Source organism: Budorcas taxicolor, chromosome 18, assembly GCF_023091745.1.
Source record: "Budorcas taxicolor isolate Tak-1 chromosome 18, Takin1.1, whole genome shotgun sequence".
In the NCBI taxonomy this organism is placed as follows: Eukaryota; Metazoa; Chordata; class Mammalia; order Artiodactyla; family Bovidae; genus Budorcas; species Budorcas taxicolor.
In genome coordinates, this window is record NC_068927.1 from 49,232,080 (window position 1) to 49,255,330 (window position 23,251).

Sequence of the window (23,251 nt, forward strand, 5' to 3'; positions counted from 1 at the left end):
ACTAAGTGTGACCAGATTTCACACTCCGGGCCACCTCACGTAGAGCTGCATGCAACCCCCTCCTCATTGGCGGGAATTCCTAACAGTTACATGAAGGCTAAACTTCTATACCTAAGAACAATGTGGGGCTTCCCTGGACATCCAGTGATTAAGACTCTGCACTCCCACTGCAGGGGCGCAGGTTCGATCCCTGGCTGGGAAACTAAATTCCACATGCCCACTTGGTGTGGCCAAAAAAAAAAGAACAATGTAATTTTAGCAAGGAAGTAAAATGCCAAGAGTACATCATCGCCTTTGAAGATGACAGTTTTTCTCAGAGGCCATGACAGGCAGGGGGGAAATGATGCGGTTCTTGTGGGCTGATCTGAGGCTATCACCCCAGCCTTCTCAACTCAGGTAGCCAGAGATGGGCCCTGCTAGCGGTCTCAAGGCTGCCTCTGCCAGAGTCCATGAATGTGACCTTGAGCAAGTCAAAAGCTGCCAGACCGTGCTATCCTCCAGCTGACGTTTCTTGAGCACCCGCTGTGTGCCAGGCCCTGCTCTAGGCCCTGAGGATAAAGCACCTGGCAGTGAACAAAGCAGACAAAATCCTTGTTCTCCAGGAGTTGCCACGTTAGTGGGGAAAGACAGAAACAAAAGGAAGAGGGGCAGCCGCTTGTTAAGATGAGTGTGGACGAGCAACACACTATTACTTGAGTAACAGGGGCAGAAAAGCAGAGGGGGTGACATAATGGGTAAGACAGTCTAGGCCCCATGGGAGGGTGACATTTCAGCCCAGACCTGAAGGAGGGCAGGCAGGAGCAAGCCGTGTGGGGATCTGGGGGAAGAAGTTCCAGGCCTCAGGACGGTCCGCGGGAGCCTCAGGAAAGGAAAGGTTTCTGATTCATTCAAGGAGCAGCAGGAGGCTGGTGTGGCTGGGGCAAAGGGGGAGCGTGGCAGGAGCCGGCAGAGAGGTGATGGGCCAGGTCATGAACCTGGAGCCTACCCTGACGTTTTCCTCTCCCCCGCCACTGTCTCCCCACCACCAGCTGCTGAGGAAGAGGCACATAGGCAACGACATCGTGACCATCATCTTCCAGGAGCCCGGGGCGCTGCCGTTCACCCCCAAGAACATCCGCTCCCACTTTCAGCATGTCTTCATCATTGTCCGGGCCCACAACCCCTGCACTGATAACGTCTGCTACAGGTACACGCCCCGGCCCTCCCCCTGCATGCGCAGGAAGTCAGGAAAGCTGGCTTCCAGCAGCCGGGGAGCATGGGGGTGGGGAGAGAGAGGGCACGGCTGGCCCAGGCAGGCAGCCACCCACGTTTCTTGTACGTGCTTCAGTAGGAGAGCTCTACTCACTCATACCCACACGTCCTGAGAGAGTGGTTCTTTACCAGAAGGGGCCATGTCATCCCAGTTTCGACAAAGAAACCATCAGGAATTTGTTTTTGCCTGGAGTCTTTTGGCTGCAAGTGACAGAAAACCCATCTCAAAAAGGCAGTCACAGGGCTTCCCTGGCAGTCCAGTGGTTAAGACTGTGCTCTTCCAGTGCAGAGGACACAAGTTTGATCGCTGGTCAGGGAACTAGGATCTCACATGCCTCATGGTGCACGAAAAGAACATAAATAAATAAATGAAGAGGCGGTCTTACATGCTGGCTATCATAAATGACACATTCAGGCCCACCTGGAGGTGTTCCAGTTCCCTGTACATCATTTCATTTGCTGGCAGCTCCATGCTTAGCATCTTGCCAGCTGCAGACCCAGCAGAAAGAGAGCCTACTTTTCCCAGGAAAAGAAGCCCCAGAACTGAGGCTCATTGACCCACGTGAGGTCACGTGCCCATCCCAGAGCAAGACTAGCAGCTGTGCTGGGCATGGGGCGTGTGGCTGAGAGGCACCAGAGTGTGGCCCAAAGGAAGACTGGATGATGCAAGGATGGAGGCAGGGTAGACAGGGGCGGCCCCCTCGGGAGACAGAGCTGAGGGTTCTTAATTTGAAGATCAACAAGTGACACAAGGGACTTCCTCAGTGGTCCAGTGGCTAAGGTTCCACGTTCCCAGTGCTGGGGGCCTGGGTTCAATCCCTGGTCAGGGAACTAGGTCACTCATACCACAACAAAGACCCAGTGCAGGCAAATAAATAAATAAATGTATTGAATAATACTGTGTTACAAGCTTCAGTCCCGTTCAGTGTCCTCCCCAAGCGCCAGTCTCATCAGAGGACATGGCCGGCCCCCACAGGACAAATGGAAAGTGCTCTGGGTGTGGAGTGAGGAGAGTGCGGTGCTTCTTGAAAACCATCCTATCAATAACCTGGGCCCGGGCCAAGATCTACATTGGTCCCTGGTCAGCATCGCAGACACTGGGGCCTGGGCTTGGGAGCATTCAGTTCAGTTCAGTCGCGTCCGACTGTTTGCGACCCTGTGAACCGCAGCACGCCAGGCCTCCCTGTCCATCACCAACTCCCGGAATCCACCCAAACCCATGTCCATCGAGTCGGTGATGCCATCCAGCCATCTCATCCTCTGTCATCCCCTTCTCCTCCTGCCCTCAATCTTTCCCAGCATCAGGATCTTTTCAAATGAGTCAGCTCTTCGCATCAGGTGGTCAGAGTATTGGAGTTTCAGCTTCAACATCAGTCCTTCCAGTGAACACCCAGAACTGATCTCCTTTAGGATGGACTGGTTGGATCTCCTTGCAGTCCAAGGGACTCTCAAGCATCTTCTCCAACACCACAGTCCAAAAGCATCAATTCTTCGGCACTCAGCCTTCTTTATAGTCCAACTCTTACCTCCATACATGACCACTGGAAAACCATAGCCTTGACTAGACGGACCTTTGTTGGCAAAGTAATGTTAGTTTACATTTAAAGGGGAAAAAAAAGTTTGAAATTAGATACAAAAGGTAATTTTTTAAGTTAAAGATCAAAATTCACCTTTCATCTCTTAAGTCCTCATTATCCCATTGCCCTTGCAGAGGCAGCTGCTGTTAGTGATTTCCTGATAACCTAGGCCCATACAGGCAAATGTATGGAAATATTCCTTTTCACCTTTTTAATTAATACGGGTGGTATCATATCCCACACACTGTTCTGCATCCGGTATTTTTTCACTCAGCAGAATTTGAGAACTTTGCACACCAGTCTGTAAAGTGTTTTTCCCTTCATGACGGTGTATTATTCCATTACATAGATGCCTAAGAATCTCCCCTTATGCCTTGGTGACAGGTATTAGAGTTGTTTCCTGTCACCTGTTACTACATTCCACCTTGCCGCGCTGTTATTAACACATTCCCTCCACGTAGTTTTGTGAGGGAGGGGCGGTTGTTTGTTTTTGGCCATGCTATGCTGCCTGTGAGATCTTAGTTCCCTGACCAAGGATTGAACCCAGGCCCTCGGCAGGGAAAGCACTGAGTCTTAACCAGTGGACCACCCAGGAGTTCCCCATAACCTAGTTTAGACTCTCATGGCACACAGCTGGGATAGGCAAGGTCCTCAGCATGGAGTTACTGGGCCAAACAGTATGTTCATAGGTGCCCTGGGTGGACTCAATGGAATTGCCAAGAACCTACCAGTTTCTTCTCATTTGACTCATTTGAAAAGACCCTGATACTGGGAAAGATTGAAGGTGGAAGGAGAAGGGGACAACAGAGGATGAGATGGCTGGATGGCATCACCGACTCAATGGACATGAGTTTGAGTAAACTCTGGGAGTTGGTGAAGGGAGGCTTGGCGTGCTGCGGTCCGTGGGGTCACAGAGTCAGACACGACTGAGCGACTGAACTAAGCTGACCAGTTTCTTCTCTGGGCCAGATACGTGAGAGGAGGCAGGGGGATTCCAACATGCAGGAAGGTTGTGGACCACCAGGCTGGATGTGTTGCCGCTGGGAGCCAGCACACCAGGTGGAAGGCCTGCGGCCCCTTCCCCCACCCATGCTTGTTCCCAGGACAGGGCTGCAGCTCAGAAGGCTTGTGCCTTCAGGCTCCCTGTAGGCCTGAGGTTACAAAGATAGAGTTCTTCAACATGCATAGACATGCGTGCGCACACACCCTTATAGCACATCAGAGGCAGGAGGCTGCTGGGTGAGCCCTTCTCCCCTTTCTCCTAACCGTGGGCTCCCCTCTCCTACCTGGCTTATCACAGGAGCCTGCGGCCCACCTCCGCGCTTTCCGGGCCAGCCTTCATGTGATTTCCAGAGGGTTTCTTTTTGTTCTGATGCACCAAGGTTTCTTGTTTCTTTTTTTTTTTTTTTTGCAATTCAGAATATTTTCATTATGCAACATTTCAAACGTTCTGAAAAGTACAGAGAATAACAGACACCCATGTGCCCACCACCAGATCTCACAGATGTTAACATTTTGCCGTCTTTGCTTCAGCTCTCGCTTTTAATTTTGAAGAAAGAAAATGTTAGAGATGCAACCAAACTGCCCCCTCCCACAACCCCTTTTCTCCCCTCCTGCACACACAGCTGTTCTCTGGACAGAACTTTCCCATCCCCTCTTCTCCCCATGACCCCTAGACACATTTCTGTCATAGAACTTGTCACACTGTAAGAACTAAGTTGTTGTGTTTTTTTTTTTTAAGATTTATTTGCTTTATTTTTTGGCTGTGATGGACTTTTGTTACTGCACACGAGCTTTCTCTAACCGGTGAGCGGGAGCCGCTCTCTGGCTGCAGTGCATGGGCTTCTCATTGTGGTGGCTTCTCTTGTTGCAGAACATGGGCTCTGAGGGCTTGGGCTTCAGTAGCTGCAGCTTTTGGGCTCTAGAACACCAGCTCAGCAGTTGTGGCACACAGCCTTAGTTGCTCCAGGGCAACCAGGAGAGATCTTCCCAGGGAGATCTTCCTAGAGCACGGGGCCTGGCCCTCCTGGGTCTGCAGGAGCTCCCTCCATGGTCTCTGTACCCGCTCTGGCCCCTTCCTTCCCTTTCTTCATGGGGCAGCCACGGTGATCCCTGCAGATGGTCCACCTGGCACCTGTGTTCATCAGGGACCCACAGAAAGCAGGTGCCCCCCACTCAGGGTTTTTTGGTTTTGTTTTAATTTATTTGGCTGTGTCTGGGCTTAGGTGCAGCACACAGGATCTTTTGTTATAGTGCATGAACTCTCTAGTTGTGGCGCATGGGCTCAGTAGTGACAGGCTTAGTTGCTCCTTGGTTGTGGGATCTTAGTTCCCTGACCAGGGATCAGACTTGTGTCCCCTGCATTGCAAGGTGGATTCTTAAGCAGTGGACCACAAGGGAAGTCCCCCACGCAGGGTTTTAACTGAGGGATTAATGAACAGGCTGATAGGTGTGGGTAGGGCTTCCCTGGTGGCTCAGATGGTAAAGAATCTGCCTGCAATGCAGGGGTTCCATCCCTGGGTCAGGAAGATCCCCTGGAAGAGGGCATGGCAACTCACTCCATCCTCACCTGGAGAATCCCATGCACAGAAGAGTCTATGACAGGCTACCCTCAGTGGGGTCACAAAGAGTCTGACAAGACTGAGCAGCTTTCACTAATAGGTGTGGGTAGGTTAAAGGAACCAATATAGGAAAGTGAGGCATCTAGGAGCCAGCAATAGCAAGGAGCCATTACCCACCATGAGGGATGAGGTCAGAGAGCACGGGAGACATTTCTGGAAACCAGGGTGAAGTGTGGCTCTGGGAGAGGGGCCACCCCTCAGAAGCTATGGCTGTTGAGCAAGGGACCAAGGACTATAGCCACTGTCCTAGCTCGACAGGCAGGCAGTGAAGAGAAATAAAGACTCCACCCTCTCTCCCCTCCCATGTATCCTGGCCAGGGGAACCGGTGGAGCTGACACAGCCTGTGGAAGCCCACCTTCCAGGGCACTGGATGGGGCAGAAAATGGCAGAGACTGGGTCTGGGGGTGCGGACGGTGAAAAGCTGGTCCAGATGGTCAAATGGGTGCTTGTTTTCACAATCAGGATGCAGAATGCTTGCTCACTGTCAAGGCCCTGCCTGGCCTGGTCCCTGCTGACCTCACCAGCCTGCCACCGTTTACTCTCTGGGCTGTGGCGCACCAGCCGCATCTCACCTTGCGCGTGCTCTTTCCTGTTGGGTCTTATACCTCCCATGCCCATTGCCTGAAGCACCCTCTCCTCTGCTCTTCCTTTGGCTGCTACTCAGCCTCAGATCCCGGCTTAATTTCTCTTCCTCATAGCACCACACCCAGAACACTAACTCCCCAGGGTCCAAGGAGAGGGCCATCCTGGAAATGCTGATCAGACACATGCCCTGGTCAAGTTGGGTGGAGGTTCAGGAGTCAAAACTTAAACAAGCCTTACACTGTGGTTAGGTTTCATGAAATAGGTTTTAATCAAGAGTCTCATTACTTTAAAAATTGTCTTACAGTATGTGGTCTCTCCCTAACACCATGATCACAAGCTGACATTTTTATAGAAAGTGAATGCAGTACTCTTTAAGAAAAAACCTTCTCTTTAGTATCTCATACTGGTTTTTAATTGTCATTGTGTAAATAGCATAATTCACTCATGGTATCCCTGGAGGCTTTTTTTTTCTTTAATTGACTACATGTAGCAGCATGTGAAATCTTAGTTCCCCAACCATGGATTGAACCCATGCAGTGGAAGCTCAGAGTCCTAACCCCTGGACTGCCAGGGAAGTCCCTGGAGCCCCTTTAAATTAAATGTCTTCCCCTGCTCCCTGGGTGCTCACTCTGGCAGATGCGATAGCCTTTCTGCCTGATCTTTGAAGTCATCAAAGATCACTCAGTGGCCCTGTAGCCACTGAGTCTCGGGCTGGTCATCGCAGCATCGTAGCTGAGATTCATCAGATCTGAACCTGACTTAGCAGCTAGTCTCCTGCCTCCCGGCTCAAGGCCGCCTCCAGCTGGGAACCTCGGTGGATGGGGAGCCTGCGTCCCTCTCTGTCTCCGCCTTGCACTTCTGCTCGCCCAGGCTCACTGCCAGTTTCTGACCTGTCCAGGGAGGGAGCACAAGAGGAAACAGGAAGCGGGAAATTACCACTGGAGCTGTGGTGACAGCTGCTGCAGGGACTTGCGAGTGCCTTTCTTTCTACCAGCTAAATAATTTCTGGACTCTGGGCTCTTCCGGGGCTCCCGACCCTCCTTCCAAAGCTCCCAGGCAGGAGCAGCACCCAGTCTCCTTCCAAACTTAAGGGTCACCGAGGAGGCCACTATTTCAGGGAGGGAATGGAGATGACGGGCCCGCTTTTTCCGCGGATTATCCTCCCAGTAAGATTCTCCCTCTCTAGTTAGCATAATGGAAGAGGAAGTTCAGGAATTTAGGGGAGAAGGTTTTAGATCATTTCTTTTATACCTTCTCATTCAGTTGCTGTATGACTTGTGTCCTAATGGCAGCTCAGTTAAAACCAAAGTAGGGGACTTCCCTGGCGGTCCTATGGTTAAGACTTTGCCTTCCAGTGCAAGGGATGCAGGTTCGACCCCCTGGTTGGGGAGCTAAGATCTCACACGCTTCACAGCCAAAAGACCAAGACATAAAACAGAAGCAATACTGTAACAAACTTAGTAAAGATTTTTTTAATGGTTCACATCAAAAAAATCTTAAAAAAACAAAAACAAAAAACCAAAGTAGGAAGGGTCCCATCCTAACTTCCCTTTGTAGGGAATTTTCAAAATAACCTTTGTAGAGATGATTTACAAAGCATGTTTGTGTTACGCAAGTGTCTGAAAGAAGTAAATCACAGAATGTTCCAAATCAGTCCGATTTTCCTATAGTAACACTGCTTAATGAACCACCCCAAAAGTCCGAGGCTCACAAACATTATCATTTCTTCCTGGCTTACTCATCTGCAGGTTGGCTGAGGCCTGGCTGCCCTTGGCTGCATGTCTACTCCAGGCACCCTCATTCTCCCTGACCAGTAGACCCCAGAGTATGTTCACTTCATGGAGAGGGCGGGTACATAGGAGGCAAGCCTGGCGCACGTGCCCATTTGTGCCTTTGCTCGAATGCCATTAGCCAAATCAAATCTCATGACCAAGCTTAGGATGAACAGGGCGGGGATGTACCTGTCCATAAAGGTAGAGAGAAAGGGATGAATCTTTGCAAAACTATAATTTACCACAAGCCTGTATGTATGTAAAACAAGAATAACTGAAGTTGAACAGTGCTAGGAAAATTACCCTTTAAATATCAGTGGATGTTCTAACATCTGCTGCATAGGAAGTAAAAACGCATATGTGTACCCTAAGACTTTCTCCAGTTTCCAGTCTAGTCAGCTGGCAACTTACTAATTAGATGTAGACTTCCTTTCTTAGAAAGGAAACTCCTCTTTCTGATTGTGTATTTTCTTTCTAAAGGGACTCTCAAGTGCCTTTCTTTCCGCCATCTAAAAAATTTCTCCTTCCTCAGTATGGCAGTGACCCGATCCAAAGATGCTCCTCCTTTCGGCCCCCCGATCCCGAGCGGAACCACATTCCGAAAATCTGACGTCTTCAGAGACTTCTTGCTGGCCAAGGTGATTAATGCTGAGAACGCTGCGCACAAGTCTGACAAGTTCCACACCATGGCCACCAGGACCCGCCAGGAGTACCTCAAGGACCTGGCGGAAAACTGTGTCTCCAACACACCCATTGACTCCACCGGCAAGTTCAACCTCATCTCCCTGACCTCCAAGAAGAAGGAGAAGACAAAAGCCCGGGCAGGCGCTGAGCAGCACAGTGCCGGGGCCATCGCCTGGAGGGTGGCGGCTGAGGACTATGCACAGGGGGTAGAGATAGACTGCATTTTGGGAATTTCCAACGAGTTTGTGGTGCTCCTAGACCTACGCACTAAGCAAGTGGTGTTCAACTGCTACTGCGGGGATGTCATCGGCTGGACCCCAGACTCCTCGACAATCAAAATCTTCTACGGGCGAGGGGACCACATCTTCCTCAAGGCCTCTGAGGGTTCTGTGGAGGACATAAGAGAAATTGTCCAGAGACTGAAGGTAAGGGAGAGAGCCCCTCAAGGTGCAGCAGTTCTGTGGTCTGGCAGAGGCCTTAGGAACCACTGAAGTACCTCCCTGAGCCCCGTCAATTGGCCCAGGACACTCGTCAGCCCCAAGAGAATCAGAATTGTCACTTTAAACACCAGGGGTCTAGTGGGTTCTGCAGCCTGGGTTCTCCCTGGGGAAGGCTTGGGCCAAAGATCTGAGGCTCTCCATGTCATCACCTTGAGAGGACAAAAGGCTTATTTACTCACTCTAGATGTTTAAACTCATGTTAAAAATGTAAGGATACTTTCCAGAAGAATTAAAATATTGGATTGGCCAAAAAGTTCATGTGGGTTTTTCTGTACCTTCTTACAAAACACCAGATGAACTTTTTGGCCACCTCAACAGAATGAAAGACTTCCGGACCTTTAAAATAGAGGGGCGGAAGCAGGATATTGGGGGTGGGGTGTAAAAAAGCATAAGAAAACAAAATTATGTGGCAGGAATAATTCCACATAGGTAATCACAATAAATGTAAGTGATTTAACATTCTCTGTTAAAGAACAGAGACTCACAGTCTAGATTTTAAAAATCTTACCCTAACCTCTTGGCAGCTCAGGCTCAGACAGCTGCCAAACCAAAGGTAGCAGATTGGTCTCAAGTGAGATGGCAGTTTAGTTGGTAATGGTCGTTGGAAGCATTGGGCTAAGACATACTAAGGCTACCTCAGAGCCCCGGGTGAAGGAAAGCTGTGGTCAGTGATTGGCTCTCAGTGGGTTTAGCAGAATGTCAACCATGAAATAGAGAAGGCAGTATATCATGGGAGTTAACGACACAAGTTCTCAAGTCAGAAGCCTTGGCTTCAAGTCCCAGCACTGCCACTTACCATCCTACCATCCACTTACCACTTACCATCCTACATCATGTGGAAATTTTAAGGACTGGATGAGTTATGTTGCCCAGGCAAGCTGGCCTGACTTAGGAGGCTGTGATCTCCAGAGGCCAGTATCACAGCCAGCCCTCTTCACCCTTCTAGGCTTTTGCACTCGTTCCTTGAGTTCAGGTGGGATTGATAAAGACCAGCTTTCAGCTTCCCTGACTCCAAACTTCATGCCCCGCCTTAAACTACAGCAACAACTAGTGTATAGATTTCCCATTAGGATGTGAGGTCCGTGAACAAGGGCCTCTGTTTTGCTCACTTGCTTATCTCATTTGTGTAGATCAGGGCTGGCACATAGTAGGTGTTTATTAAATGCTGATTGGTCGATTAGCTGAATAAGATGATTGACCCCTGATTGTGTGCTCATGACCGATGATCTCACAGCCCTCCACCCACCCTGTGGAGTGTAGGCACTGTTTTTATTCCCATTGGACCCACGAGGAGCATGCGGCTCAGAGAAGTCACACAGCCAGTAGGTGGCAGACTGGGATCTGAATCCAGATTTTTCTGACTCCAAAACCTATTTGTGCCCAAACTTGAGACTAATGACTGACTGCCTACTCAACCTGTGAAACTCAACATGTCTAAGAGCAAGCTCCTGATTTCGTTCCCCCTGCCTCCCGGGGTTCTCCTGTCTCATCAGAGAACAAGCCCATCACGTGAGTGGAATCGTAAGCCTCCGCACCAGCCTCACTCCTCTGTCTCTCATTCCGATGTCCAGTCTGTCGGCTCCACCCCCGGAGGCAGACTCTGCTACTCCTGCCCTTTCTGCAGCCCCTCTTGGCCTGTCCAGTAGCCTGCTTGCTGGTCTCCTTTGCCTCCTTGCTTGCTTCCCTGGGGTCTGTTCTCAGGAAAGTTGTCAGAGGGATCTTGATCAGGTCCCTGCTCTGCTCAAACCCCTCAGCTCACTCCAGGTATAAGCCCGGTTCCTTATGGTGGCCTGTGAGGCCCTACATAGCCTGGCTGTCTGTCACTCTTGTCTCCTTATTACTCTCTCTGCTCCAAGAACACAGACTTCTATGTCCAGAGTGGGCTCGTTGGGCAGTCAGCCTCAGGGCCTTTGCACTACCTGTGCCCTCTCGCTGGAACACGTTCTTCATCCCCACATGCCTCCCTCCCTTTCTACATGCATTTATTCAAAGGTCACCTATCGGTGAGGCCTTGTTATCCAAAATTGTAAAAACCCCCTCCAGAACCTGGCCTTGAGCTTGTTCCACCTACTTTCCCAGCTTTGTCACAGTAGCACCTACCACCATTTGATGTGTATTTTTACATATTTGCTGCGTCCTCAGCACCTGGGCCAGTGTCTGGTGTGCAGCAGACACTCAGTGACCGTGGACTGAATGCACGCATACGTGCTGTCTGTAGTGATAGCAAAAGTGGCCATTCGCAGGGGGCCAACTATCTGACTCCTTGCAGCCTTGCGCAACCTTGCATTTCTTCTTCCCAAAACCCAGTGAGGGAGATACTATTATTAACTCAATTCACGGGACACAAGGACGATGACTTCAAAGGGAAGAAGCGTTTTGACTCCCAAAGCAGAGGCCATGGTCTGGGATGAAGCCAGTCATGAGTTTCTCTTTTGAGGCACTAAACTGTAGGCTTTCCTTTCAAACAAATTTGTTTTAGCTTTTTAATCATGGAAAATTTCAAACAGACGCAAAAGTAGAGAAACTCGCCTAGTGAACCCCTAGCCTTATCACCAGCTTCCGTAGTTATCAGCCTGGTGCCCATCTTGTTTCTCCCTTCCCTCTCTCCCTTCCCCTGATAATTTTGAAACAAATCCTAGACATCCTGTCACTTCATCGGTAAATGTGTCAAGATTTATCTCTAAAACATACGGCTTCTGAAAAATAACTATTTTGCCTATTATGTATTTAAAAAAGGAATAGTAATTCCTTAGTGGCATGTAAACAAGTTGGGCCATGAAATCAGTTCCTGGATCTCAGTAGGCAATTTTCAAGGACAGGCTAGAAAAGAATGAGGCACTGAGGAGGCACCTGGTCTCATGGAGCTTTGTCCCAGTTTCACATGCTTCCTCACCTCCCAAATGCTCGCTGTCCAGACTAGCCAGGAACAGATGTGTTTACATCTTCAGGTAAGTCCTTCACCATCCACACTCGTTTCTTGCTACCCACACTTGGGAACGTCTGTATGGATTGCAAAGAATATTTTTGTGTATGTGGATACATGTGTAAATGTATGAATGTGCAGCGTGGCTTGTGACATAAGATTCTTACTGTGCACCTCTAATGAGTACATCAGATAGCATCATTTCTAACCAGGGAATGACTTCTCACGGGAAATGTCAACCGTTACACAGCCGCTTTCCTTAAGGCAGTTTTTAGGCAGGCAGATCTTGCTGTAACTTGGTTAACAGCTCCAGCTTATCAAGTTAATCTTTTTATTCCAAGAAGAAGAGGGAACCCCTAAGGATATGCTGAAGCTCTAGGTGTTCTGTTCAGTGGCTTCTACTATCTATGGTCATAGGTTAGCATGGCGAAAGTCTCCCACAAGTGAAACAGGGAATAAATGAGAGAGAAGGCCCTCCCAGTGTGGTCTGGTTGGCTTCAGGATGGGGGACAGTCTGAGGTGGAGGTTCGAAAGGGGTTTTTGCCTTGCAGAATGAGGTCCTGGAGTAAAGAATGTGGCGCCGAGCCCCCAGCCTAGAAAAACTCGCAGGGTCTCTGGTCTCTGGCTTCTCCAGCTTACTCTGGTTACAGTCACCGTATCCATTAGGGCTTCAGACAACAAAGGTTTATCTCACTCATGCCACGTGTCCATCTCAGGTTGGGCTGGAGTCTGTAAACTCACAGACCCTAGCTGACCAAACAGGCGGTCTCTGAAATAATCCCAGTGGCCGTGGCAGAGGGGAAATGCCTGAAGAGGGTCTCAAATTGGCAATGAAATGCCCCAGCCCAGACAGTATTCCAGTCCCATTCACAGCTCATTGGCCAAAACAAGTCCTGTACATGCGTGCTAAGTTGCTTCAGTTGTGTCTGACTCTTTGTGACCCCATGGACTATAGCCAACCAGGCTCCTCTGTCCATGGGATTCTTGGGCAAGAATACTGGAGTGGGTTGCTGTTTCCTCCTCCAGGGGATCTGCCCAACCCAGGGATCAAACCCGAGTCTCTTACGTCTCTTGCATTGGCGGGCAGGTTCTTTATCACTAGTGCCACCTGGAAAGCCCAAAACAAGCTCCAGAGACCACCAACCATAGAGGGGGTGGGAGGGGCATGTGGAGAACACGACTCATGACCGCCGCCTCTGTATGAGGTGTGCACGTTTCTCCAGGAGTCAGAAGCCCAGGCTGGGACAAGGTGGGTGTCTGCGCGCCTGTACCCTTACATCACCTGGGAGAGTGGAGGGGTTGAGGGGGGGTCTTTGGCCTCCAAAGGGCAGAATCTCCCCCCAAGAGCTGCCCCCGCTCCCCCCAGAGCAGCTTGTGAAACTGGACCCTGCGTGTGGCCCACAGGTGATGACCAACGGCTGGGAGACAGTGGACATGACCCTGCGGCGGAACGGGCTGGGGCAGCTGGGCTTCCACGTAAAGTACGACGGGACCGTGGCCGAGGTGGAGGATTACGGGTTTGCCTGGCAGGCTGGCCTGCGGCAGGGCAGCCGGCTGGTGGAGATCTGCAAGGTGGCTGTGGTCACACTGACCCACGACCAGATGATCGACCTGCTACGCACCTCCGTCACTGTCAAGGTGGTCATCATCCCGCCTTTCGACGACGGCACGCCCCGGAGGTAAGTCTGTCCCCCCGGAGAGGTCAGCAGCTCCCCGGGCCCTGGCCCTTGGGGCCCTTCCTCAGCAGGTGGCGATAATGGTGTCAGGGTCCAAGTCAGCATCTGTGGAACCCCTCCTGCAGGCAGTCATGGTCTAAGCTCTGCACGCGCATGCTGTCCCCTCCGGCCCCCACCACAGCCCCACAAGGTGGGCACCCTCCTTAGTCACACATAATATTCAAGTCCTTGCCTGAGGGAGTTCCCTGGCGGTCCAGTGGTTAAGACCGTTTCCACTGCAGGGGGCGTGAGTTTGATCCCTAGTTGGGGAACTGAGATACCACATACCTCAAGGCATAGCCAAAAAATAGTGGGAAAAAAGACCTTGCCTAAAGGTCCAATGTGCTTCATCATTTGTTCTGCACATATTTACTGAACCCCTACTGTGTATACAGTCCATTTGAAGTCTTGAGTAGCATTTAGCAGCAAACAAAATAAAGGCCCCTCTTCCCTTGGGGTTTGTGTCCTGACAGGCAGTCATTAAATAGGTGTATAACACAGGACCAGGCAGTGAAGAGCTCCGAGGAGAAGAGCAGGGTCTAGAAGGGGCTAACAGGTGGTCAGGGAAGGCTCCCTGGTGGAGGCTGCCATGTGATTTCCCAGGCCATGGACAGGCCAGGGCAGGGTCTCCAGCGTGTCAGCATATGTAGGGGGAGGGTTCCCGCAGCCCAGGGAGAGCGGTGTGGAGCACGCCGAGCAAGGCTGAGATGGGGGAGAGGACCTGGGCGGGGGAGCAGACTGGGCGCCCTTCCTGGACACAGTGCCAGGCTTGGGTTTTGTTCACTGGGAAGCCAGGGCAGGATTTGTTTCTTTCTGTTTTGTTTTAATGGAATATCTCAAGCATCTTTCTCTTATTTATCTGTCTGCATCAGGCCTTAGTTGCCGCACATGGCATGTTCGTTGTGGCCCATGGGCTTAGTCTAAACTCCATGGCTTATGGAGTCTTAGTTCCCCAACCAGAAATCGAACCCGCATCCCCTGCCTTGGAAGGTAGATTCTTAACCCCTGGACCACCAGGGAAGTCCCGTATTTCAAGCATATTAAAAGCATGCTAAGTCCCCTGTTTCAAGATTTGTCAACATGTGGCCAGTTCTTATTTTGTCTTTGTTTCTTTTTCATCCCATACCTCTCCACCTTAGATTATTTGAAGCAGTCTCACTCCTTCAACTGTGTCTCTATCCAGTCAGGACCTTAAAAAAATTTAGCAGACTGCCTCAACTCCCCTGTCCATCTTTAACTTCTTTTGTATCACAGGCTCTTCCTGTGGCATTTGGTTGATGAATCTCTTTTTTTAAAATCTTATTTTTTTTCTTACCTTTTGTTTTGGGAGGAAACCGGGCCTCTTGCTTTTCAGTTTCCCGCTTCCTGGATTTATCTGCTGGCATCCTGCTGATGTCCTTTAACCTGTTCTTCTGGCACATGTATTTCCCACAAACTGGAGTTAGGCATAAAAGCTTGATCAGATTCTGGTTGAATTTCCTTTTTTTTTTTTTTTCCTTAAGATTTTTTTTGATGCAGACCATTTTAAAGACTTCATTGGATTTGTTACAATATTACTTTTGGTTTCTGTTTCGGTTCCTTGGCTGTGAGGCATATGGGATCTTAGTTCCCTGACCAGGGATCGAACCCACCTTCCCCGGCTTGGAAAGCGAAGGCTTAACTGCCAGGGAGGTCCCTGAATTTCTTTTGGTCACAGCACTTCCCAGGTGTGCATCCATCAGGAGGCGCCACATGTCTGGCTGTCCCTGTGGGAGTGATACTAGGGGCGGTCGGAGGGTTCCGAGGGTGGCAGCCTGACCCTAAACGCTATACATTTCCCCTCGGCTCTCAGCAGCTATTTGTGATCCTTGTCTGGATCCCCTGTGTCATGATGGGTCACACTCAAGTGATGTCCTCAGTTCTAGCCTGCCTTCTTTATTTTTAAACAAATGTATTTATGTGTCTGTCTTTGTGCTGCGTCTTTGTTGCTGCACACCAGGTTTCTCCAGTTGCCGTGAGCGGGGCTGTTCTCTAGCTGCAGCGCACAGGCTTCTCATCACAGCAGCTCCTCTTGTCACGGAGCACAGGCTCTAGGGCACGCAAGCTTCAGCAGTTGCTACTCCCGGGCTCTAGAGCACAGCGTCAGTAGTTGAGGCTCACGGGCTTAGTTGCCCCTCGATGTGTCGGATCTTCTCAGACCAGGGATTGAATCTGTGTCCCCTGCGGTGGCAGGCAGATTCTTAACCACCGGCCCACCCACCAAGGAAATCTTTTCTTCATTTATTGGCTGGAATTCTTCCAAAATGAACATTCCTTCAGCAGCCATTTGATTCCTCTGAAATATAATTTGTACAGAGAAGGCAGGATAGATGTGATTCTGAGAAGAATGAATTGGTACCCTAGCAACCTCCAGCGATGACTTGGAAACAGTGGTTCTAGAATCACTACATCCCAAGGCCGGAAGCACAGCTGCACAAAGGACAGTCTGGGCCTGGGCCCTCACAGCCCTGATGAATGGATTGGGGAAGACAATAAAAAAGTAAGCCAGTGAGATGGTTCACAGAGTCCAAGCGGAAATCACTGGGTGTAGTGGGAAGGCAGAGCTGCAGGGAGGTTGCCTACATTTGAGCCCAGGCTCCTCGTCTTATTAACTGTGACCTTGGGCAGATTTCCCCACCACTCTGTGCCTGTTTCCTCTTTTATAAAAGAGGAAATGGAGCTTTTGCCCAAAAGTGGCTATAAGGTTGGAGGAGGCGAGCCCCACAGAGCAAGCAGAACAGGACGTGGCCTGTAGGAGGCACTCAGAAGACACCAGCCATGAGGTCCTGGGTGTGAGGAACATTAGGCCTGACCTGACATTGGACTGGGTGGTCAGGAAAGGCCTGAGGGTGAGAAAGAGCCAAGAGACAGGCCCTGTCGGGGCGGGGAGGGTAAGAACAAGAGGCCCTTGGGTTGTTGATGGACCAGAAGGAGGGACACGTGGCTGGAACAGGGTGAGCCAAGAGAAAGGCACACAATGAGGGGACAGTGAGAGCTTACACACGTGATCTCCCAGGGCTGGTGTGATCCCTGGTTTACAGATAAGAAAACTGACACCCAGGGTGGACCACTGTCTTGTGCAGAGTTGCATGGCTACTAAGTGGTAGAGCAAAACTCAGTCCAGGTTCCCCATCTCCGTGTATTCTGCTGCCTCTCAAAGCAGTCTCGAGCTGTGGGCATGTGAGTCCTGGCTGCACCCTCCCACCTTCTTGAGTCTTGCTTGCTCTGAACTTGGTGGGGGACAGTTCAACCCTGCTACAACCCAGGGCTTGGCCACCCAGGTGCCAGTCCTCTAGCCTTGGGACTCCAGTCAGACCCTAGGCGTCCCCTTCTCCCAGCCGTCTTCCAGGGCTTCCTCCATCCCTGCATGGGGCCAAGGCCAGGCCACACCCGCGCCAAGCTCTGCAGGGGCAAGTCAGGCTGAGGTAACCCTTCTGCCTCGTTGCGTACACACACAGACACACACACACAGTAGCAGCCCGCCTGTTGGATGACTCTCCAAAGCTCGGAAGCACCAGAGGCCACACAAATATCCTTGGACCTGCAGGTAGGGACCAGCTGAGTGAAAGGCAGCATCTGCAGGCTCCCTTCTCCAGTTCTGGGGAGTTGAAGCCAAGGAGGGTGTGACCAGACAGACGGGTTCCACTCCCCGCCCTGTTTAGGAGGAAAGCTATCATCCAGCTCCCTTTACAAGGCAGCCACCGAAACGGGACAGCTGTGGGTTGGGACTTGCATGGTGTGTGTGGCTCTTCAAGCGCAGAGGGGTCTGGCTGACCTTGTTTGCAGAGCTGATAGCCCAGTTTTGCGGTTCCTCCAGCCTCTTGCTATGACCCTGGCCTCCTAGCCTGGGTGTCACAATCCCTGCCACCAGCCAGGCTTTGTAGGGCCTGGGTCTGGACCCCAGGCTCTTCAGATACTGCATAGCATACAGGGGGTCATACTCACACCCCCAGACCATGAGGCTGGGGTTCTCAAGTGAGCCCCGCCCAGGTGGACCAGGTAGCCAGGAGGGACATCCCAGAGCCCCCGAAGCGGCGTGTCATGGTAACCTGGCGTGTTTGTACAGGCTCATCTCACTGTGTCTGTCCTGCCTGATGGAGAAGCTGATCCAGGATACCTTTGGTTCCTCATTTGGATTCAAGATATCTGAAGGGGGAGGGGATGCTCCTCCCTGAGAAGGGGAATTGAAACCCCACAAGTGAGTGAGTTGGAGAGAGAGAAAGGAGTCCCCATGGCCTCCAGAAACTAGGCTGTTGGGAATCAAAGAGGAGGCGGCAGATAGGAAAAGCGGTTAGCGAAACTGGCCATCCATCACCAGGCATCTTCCGCACATGGCTGAGAGGTTGGAGAGGGAATCTTTAGTGCAACGTTGTTGGTCGAGCAAAAGACTGGAAGAAACTAGATGTCCAACCATAGGAGACTGGCTGAGTAAATCCCAGGTCATCCATATGATGGAGTAGTAAGTGATTGTTTACAGAAAATGCAGTGAGTCAAGAATATGTAAAAACCTGGCAGCTGTGGGTGCTTCTGGTGGGTGTAACTGGTGGACAGAGGTGCCGTTTAATAACACTTTAATTTTTAAAAAACAATCCTAAAACTGGATCAGTGAAAGGAGCTTCTTAAACTTTCTCATGTCAGCATCATCCCTGGCAGCTTGGTAAAATGCAGCTTCCTGGGCCCCGCCTCAAAGAGGACTGTGATTCAGAGGAGCTGAGTTGGGCCCAGGCATCTGCTTTCCTTTACTGAGCACTCAGGGTAATCTAGATGCTGATGGATCTCAGATCACGGGGAAGGAATTTGTTCTAGAGCCCCCAGGTGGGTTTGGCTGGACTTCAGAAAATGGAAAGAAGGCTTCTGCTTCTGAGCTTGTGGGAATGGCAGGCAGAGTCCACAAAATCAGCTGGAGAAGGCGACCACAGCAACAGCTCTTATGTGTTAAGCACTTGGCATGCGCCAGACTTCTAGCTGATGTTCACCACCACCCCCATTTTGCAGATGAGGAAACTGAGGCCCTGAGAAGGAAACTCCTTCACCCAAGACTACATGGGCCATAAGCAGCAGAGCTGTGATCTGAACCAGCTGTCCGCCTACTGCGCCCTGGCTCTCTGTCACTCTGTGCTACCCCCCAATGATTGTTTTCCCTCTTTGAGGTCATGCCCAGGGACTCTTGGCCAAAGGTGGAGCTGTCAGTAACAGGGGCAGAAGTCACAGGCCCGCGGAATCTACCCACTGGCTCCCAAACCACTGTCCCAGTAAGCCAGTGTGTATAATGGTTAAAGTTGTGGGCTTTCGAGTCAGCTTACTATCTATAAATCCAGTTTCTGGGAATTCCCTGGTAATCCAGTGCTTTCACTGCCAGGGCGTGGGTTCAATCCCTGGTCAGGGAGCTAAAATTCTACAAGCCACATGGCAGAGCCAAAAAAGAAAAATAAATAAAAAGGATAAATCAATCAATTCAGTTTCTACCTCTTACTGGCTGTGTGACCTTGAATAGGTTACTTAACTTCTCTGTGCCTCAATTTGCTTCTTTCTTCAGTGTATCTATTGATGATAACCAGCAACAGAGATGAAGCAAAAGAGAAACTTGACTGGCTAATGCACCTGAAAAGACTGGGAGATAGGGCAAGATTGAAATGTGGCTTTATGCAGGGTCTTGGACATCTTCATCAAGAATCTGTCTCACCTGTCTCATTTTCTGCGTTGCTGTCATTCTCAAGCCACCTCTTGCTCGTCGCAGCTCCAGCTTAGGTCTCCCCAGCTCAGCAGCCCAGTGAAACAGATCTTTTTCTTACCACCTACCCCCCCTCCCCTGCTTGCCCACCCCCCACCCCACCCCCCTTGCAGCAGTTCCAGAGTTGATGCTCACTGTCTTTGATTGGCTCAGCTTGGGGCACCTGACAATCCTGTGCCCGTCACCTCAAAGAAGCGCTGCTGATTGGCTGGCCTGGGTCACATGCTCATACCTGGAGCCAGGAAGTGGGATCCACCCCACCCAGAGCCCACAGACCTGTTCTCAGGAGAAGGGGGTGTAGAAGCTAGGCAGGCAGGAGCAGCGGGTACGCACTGCCTGGGTCCACGGTGGTACCACCTCCACCTGGGCCTGGCAGATCTGCAGGTCCTGTTAGGTGTTCGTATGCTGTCATTCCTCACCTGGCACCTGGTGAGGCATGGGCACCTACTGATCCAGAGAAGCTGCTGGAAGGCGCTTCTGAATACCAGCTCCAGCTCCAGTGCTGCCGAGGGCACTGTGTGTCTGGCCCAGGTGCCAGAGAACATTCCTGGGTCACTTTTTGATGCCTCCTTAGCAGACGTGACCTGGGTCCACGACCACCAGCTCTTTTGCCGGGTGACCCTGCGAGTGCCCCAGGCTCCAGGAGGCTCAGGAGAACCCCAGAGGGCTGGCTCGGTGTGGGCCTGACGGCTTCCAGGCCCAGGGCTCCTGCCAGCTTGGCTCCCACAGCCCCTGGGAGGTGGGTTTTGTGAGCACGGCCCCCTGCTCGGGCTCAGAGCCCCCTCCCATGCTGCACTGCAGCGGAGGTGGAGGACGCCAGCCCAGCCCGCGGAGCCCCCCACCCTGAGCCAGGAACATTGCTGTGCGTGTGCCAGCCTGGTCTAGGGGGAGTCACAGGCCGTTGTGCATCTATTTCAAGGTTCTGGATTTTTCGTGGCTTTTTTTTTTTCCAACCACCCTGCAAAGTAGGTCACCTGCTCCTCTTCCAGCTGCCTTTGAGCTTCTTTGGAACAAGGCAGATACTGTCCTTTGATGCCGAGGGCATCCGCCTTTCTGGCCCTGAGTACTGCCAAGGGAGGGTGGGGGCGCCAAGCTAGCCTGAAGAGGACACTGGCCAACTGGAGGCCTGGGTCAGGGTGAAGGGAGAGACCGGGAGAGACGAAGAGGAGGGGACGGGGAGATGAAGTAGAGTGTGCCCAGCAGTCGGGGCCATTGTGTTGGACCCTGTCTCGGTTGAGGACACAGAGCTGCTCCATTTCAGACCAATTTGAAGGGTCCCCACTCGGCCTTTAAAATAGAAGACTGTTCAGATCTGGGCTGCGAAGCAGCAGCCCTGCGTGCTGGTGGGCCGGGGCCTTTTCCGAGTAACGATATTTTTCTTCCCAGAGGGTGGCCAGAAACCTATGATATGAATACCTCGGAGCCCAAGACCGAGCCGGAGGGCCTGGCCCCGGGGGGCCGGCCCCCCTACCGCAGCAACGCTCCCTGGCAGTGGAGCGGGCCCGCGTCCCACAACTCTCTCCCGGCCTCCAAGTGGGCCACCTCCGCCACCCCCGGACACGCCCAGTCCCTGAGCCGGCCCCCGAAGCAGACCCCCATGGTCCCCTTCCGGGAGTCCCAGCCCCTGCACAGCAAGAGGTAAGGACACCCCCACCCCTGCCCAGGGGTGCCACCCAGCCCCCGCCTGCCCCCTGCCGCCCTCTGCCTTTCTCTCTGTCCTCCGCCTGTTGTCCGCCCTCCTCCTCTCCCTTGCCTTCTCATTCTCGTACCCCTCACTTCCTCCTTGCCTTAAACTTGCCTCTTGAGCCTCTGGAGCGTGGACGCAGAGCTGGGGCGCTCAGCGCCTGCTGTTGGAAATCCACCCTACCATGGGAGATTAAAACCATGTATTTGTTTTAAAGGTCAAGGGACTGATAAGCACAAAATTCAGGAGAGTGATTACTTCTTGGGGAGACAGGGAAGTGGGGCGGGGAGGAGCCCACCCATGGGTACACATGGCCCCAGTTCTAGCTCTCGGGTCGGTGGTAACTTTAGGCAGTTTGTTTTATTATGATGGCATATACCTTACAGATAAGTGCTTTTGAATACCTTATATATTAAAGAAAAATTTCTAAGAAATGAGGGAATCTAACTTGCAGAGGAGAGTCTTGTCCCAGGTGTGGGTGGCCTGTCCAGCCTGTGTCAGGCTGCAGACACTGAGGGGTGGGCTCAGCTGTGGTGGGAAGGGGTGTCCTGGCCTCCCCAGCCCTTCGCTCAGCAGCCTTGCCTCCATCCCCACAGAGGAGAGCAGGTGAAGCCCACGGGTGTGGCTGGGTAGCAGGACTGGGCCGGGCTCCTCCTTGCTCACCCCCACCCTCTTCCTCTCTCCTACCTCTGTTCCAGGCCCGTCAGCTTCCCCGAAACCCCTTACACAGCGTCACCAGCAGGGGTCGACAAAGTCCCTCCCTACCGACAGCCTTCTGGGAGCTTCTCCACCCCCGGCTCGGCCACCTACGCGAGATACAAGCCATCCCCAGAAAGGTCAGACTCTCCTCTCTCTTTTCCGTTAAGGAATCTGATGAAAGCCAGCAACTTTCTTCCCCGGGAGATGCACTTACCTGACATACAGGTTTATTTGCCATTTTATGGGGCTTTTGGATTCCCCAGGGTCCTCAGAGGCCTGCTGGGATAGAGGGCTGTGTGTGTTAGGATGTGGGGCCAAGCCAGCCTGACCAGGAAGGGCCCTGCCGGTCCTTGCAGCAGCGTTTCAGTTGCCATTTTTCTCAATGCCTGAATCACTTGTCTGAGCACGCCCCTTGCAACACAGCTGTTATCTGCCTCCAGCCCATGCTCCCCCAACACCAGGCCCTAGCATTACCCAGTTTTCAGGGCCAGTCAGGCTTTAGTCCTGTCCCCTTCCCCAGACTGGCAGCTTAGGGGATCTTCCCAACTCCTGCCTGGCTCTCTGTGCCCTCGGAATAAACACAGTTTCTCTAGCTTACTCTCCAGCAGCCTTCCACTCCAGTGCCCTGGAACCTTCCTCCTCCCCTGGGGTGCCTGTCTGAGGGGTGGCCGCACCACTCGCCTGTCCTTGGGCCAGAGCCGTGCACCTCATCCTGGATGCCTCCCTTTCCCCTCCCCTCTACTGCGGCCCATCTCTTCAACCTCCTGAGCATTTCTGCCCCCGCCCCCTCCTCCTTTCCCCAGTGCCCTGCCCTGGCCACCTCCTTGAGCCCCCAGCCTCTGTGCCACCTCCTCTAGTCCACCCCCACTCAGTAGCCAGGGGGTCTTTGTCTGGCTGGCCACGTCTATTGCCTGCTCCAAACCCCACCCCCACGTGTCCCAGAGCTCTCGTGACACAGCCTCCACGCTTCACTGTGGCCAGCAGGGATCCCTCCTCCTCCCCTGCCTCTCCAGCCTCATGCAGTGCCCTGCACATCAGCCTCCCCAGCCCCTTCTCCCATCCAAGTACTGAGCAGGCCCGACCCTGCTTAGCTTTCGACATCAGACAAGATGGGACGAGTTCAGGGTGGTGTGGCCTTAGACCCCAGCCACTTCTGATCTCCTAGGCAGGCTGTGTGCTTTGGAGAATCCTCCCTGTGTTCTTCTGTCCACCCGGAAGTTCTTCATGATCTTCACCCCCACAGACTCCCTGGACCCCACTCTTCCAGTGTGAGTGCTGATGCTCCTCCAGGAAGCCTTCCCTGTACCCCCACCTCCCACACAGTAACATGTTGCCACCTGTTCCCTTGACTTCCGTTTGTCTTTTCCTGATGACGGCCTTGAGTCCTCTCCATCCTGTTAGCCCAGGGAAGTGTGCGTGCATGCATATTCATGCGTGTGTGCATGAACAGGCCTGCTGCTTTCCAATATATAACACTTTTTTTTCTTATG

The 23,251-nt window shown here is 52.1% G+C and overlaps 1 protein-coding gene across 1 annotated transcript in view; it reads left to right on the top strand.

Moving 5' to 3' along the window:
* Positions 1 to 23,251, top strand: part of SIPA1L3 (signal induced proliferation associated 1 like 3) — a 252,106-nt gene that overhangs the window by 168,555 nt on the left and 60,300 nt on the right. Inside the window, exons 8-12 of the mRNA XM_052655519.1 lie at positions 1,029 to 1,186; positions 8,340 to 8,916; positions 13,319 to 13,593; positions 20,765 to 21,016; positions 21,761 to 21,898. Of these exons, the coding sequence (XP_052511479.1) occupies positions 1,029 to 1,186; positions 8,340 to 8,916; positions 13,319 to 13,593; positions 20,765 to 21,016; positions 21,761 to 21,898 (1,400 nt within the window). The remainder of the gene's footprint in view (positions 1 to 1,028; positions 1,187 to 8,339; positions 8,917 to 13,318; positions 13,594 to 20,764; positions 21,017 to 21,760; positions 21,899 to 23,251) is intronic.